The sequence below is a fragment of the Carya illinoinensis genome, chromosome 6, assembly GCF_018687715.1.
Source record: "Carya illinoinensis cultivar Pawnee chromosome 6, C.illinoinensisPawnee_v1, whole genome shotgun sequence".
NCBI classification, from domain to species: domain Eukaryota; kingdom Viridiplantae; phylum Streptophyta; class Magnoliopsida; order Fagales; family Juglandaceae; genus Carya; species Carya illinoinensis.
This window is the reverse complement of record NC_056757.1, coordinates 18,639,101-18,640,703: the sequence shown is the minus strand read 5'-3', so window position 1 is coordinate 18,640,703 and position 1,603 is coordinate 18,639,101. Positions and strand designations below refer to the sequence as shown.

At 38.9% G+C, this 1,603-nt stretch overlaps 1 protein-coding gene across 1 annotated transcript; it reads right to left on the bottom strand.

Annotated features, from left to right (window-relative positions):
* Nucleotides 1-952: 952 nt before the first annotated feature.
* LOC122312653 lies at nt 953-1,603 on the bottom strand. Its single transcript, XM_043127313.1, has one exon. The coding sequence runs from the start codon at nt 1,601-1,603 to the stop codon at nt 953-955; it is 651 nt and encodes a 216-aa protein (XP_042983247.1).

Below are 1,603 nucleotides of genomic sequence, written 5' to 3'. Positions count from 1 at the left end.
TGTTGCGTTGTAGGTATCTGTACGGCTGGAGGTGTGAAAGATGTCTTTAACCGTAATCAACTTGGGTCACGATTGCAAAACCATTACAAAAGGTCCCAACCAAAAAAAAAAAAAACCAAAATATGAAATGTAAAAATGCCTAAGAAGACAAGAAGTTTTGGCAACGTGTCAAGCACGCGGATTGAAATCAATGAAACAGAGGAGGCTTAGCTCCAAAAGAACGAGAAGCATGTAACCACGTGTAGAAAAAATGGTGTGCACCAAGACCACAAGAAGGTTCATGTGAGGCTAAACTCTACATTCAAAGTTATTCAGTCACCTCCAACAAGAGCAACAAAACTGAATTCCAACGAAATAACTGTGCAGTAGTGACAGTCACCCTGCTAACCCAATAATATATTAAATTTATTTTATAATAAAAGTAATTTTATAATATAAAATACCACATTGGTTTGTAAATTTATTTTTGTAAAATTTCTTTGTGGTTAAAATATTTCTTTTAATTCATATATAAAAGGATATCATGGTTGTGGTGTGATAATTTTCCCACAACCTGAGCAAACCTCGTATATTTATATTTAAGAGGCGTGGCTGGTTATGGTTAGGAGGGAAATGCTAGGGTTGGGCAATTGCGGAATGAGAACTCACTTTCCACCTGTAAATTTGATTTTACAGACCAATCAATCGAGTTTGCCGAGGAACAATTCTAGAGGTACATGAGTGTAATATGTACAAGAGTCATAGAATAAGTGCTTATCCTATAAATCCCACTAAAGTCATACTTCCCTTAATGATTGCACATGACAATTCGTCTAACTAAAGGCTTACCCTATAGATGCTCAAGCAATACAAGTCCAAGGAGAAAAGAGTGCCATGTCGTGCTGATTAGGAAAGTCACATAAGTTTTATTTTTTATTTTTGAGAGAAACATCATACTATCATATAAAACCCATTAAAAGGGGCCACGGTTATAGGGTGTACCATAGACTAGCTCGGTCGAATTCGCAGCTAGTATAAGAGATTCTTTAGCTAGTAAATGAGCATAGTGATTACCACTTCTCCTAACAAAAACCACAGACCAATGACTAAAACTAGAGAGAATCCCCTTAGTGTCAGATAAAATCATGCCCACACTATCCCTCCTGTCGGAAGGGAGATTGATACCATTCACAACCTGTAAGGAATCCCCTTCAAAGATAACAGAAGTGAAACTCATCTCTTTGGCCAAGGAAATCGCATGAAACACACCTATAGCTTCAGCCAGCAAAGGTTCAGGAAAGCAAGAAATGGAGAGCTTTTTGGTGATCATAACATTACCTACATGGTCCCGAGCCACCAAGCCAATACCAATTCTATTGTTTGGACCATCCACAGCAGCATCCCAGTTAATTTTCATGACATCTATTGGAGGGGGAGACCATACGGATGCTTGAGAGTGGATCCCCTGAACCTTTGTCTTCCTGTTCTCTTGGGCAGTCCTATACTCTGCCAAGGATTGTGAAGCCTGATTCACTAACAGACTTGGATGCACAAAGGACCCCTCGAAGATCATCTTGTTTCTTCTAGTCCAAATGCTCCTGGCTAAAACAGAAAACTGTTCCAT

What these genes read in the sequence shown, in the direction of transcription:
- LOC122312653 (XM_043127313.1), bottom strand. Translation starts at nt 1,603, where the DNA reads ATGGAACAGTTTTCTGTTTTAGCCAGGAGCATTTGGACTAGAAGAAAC.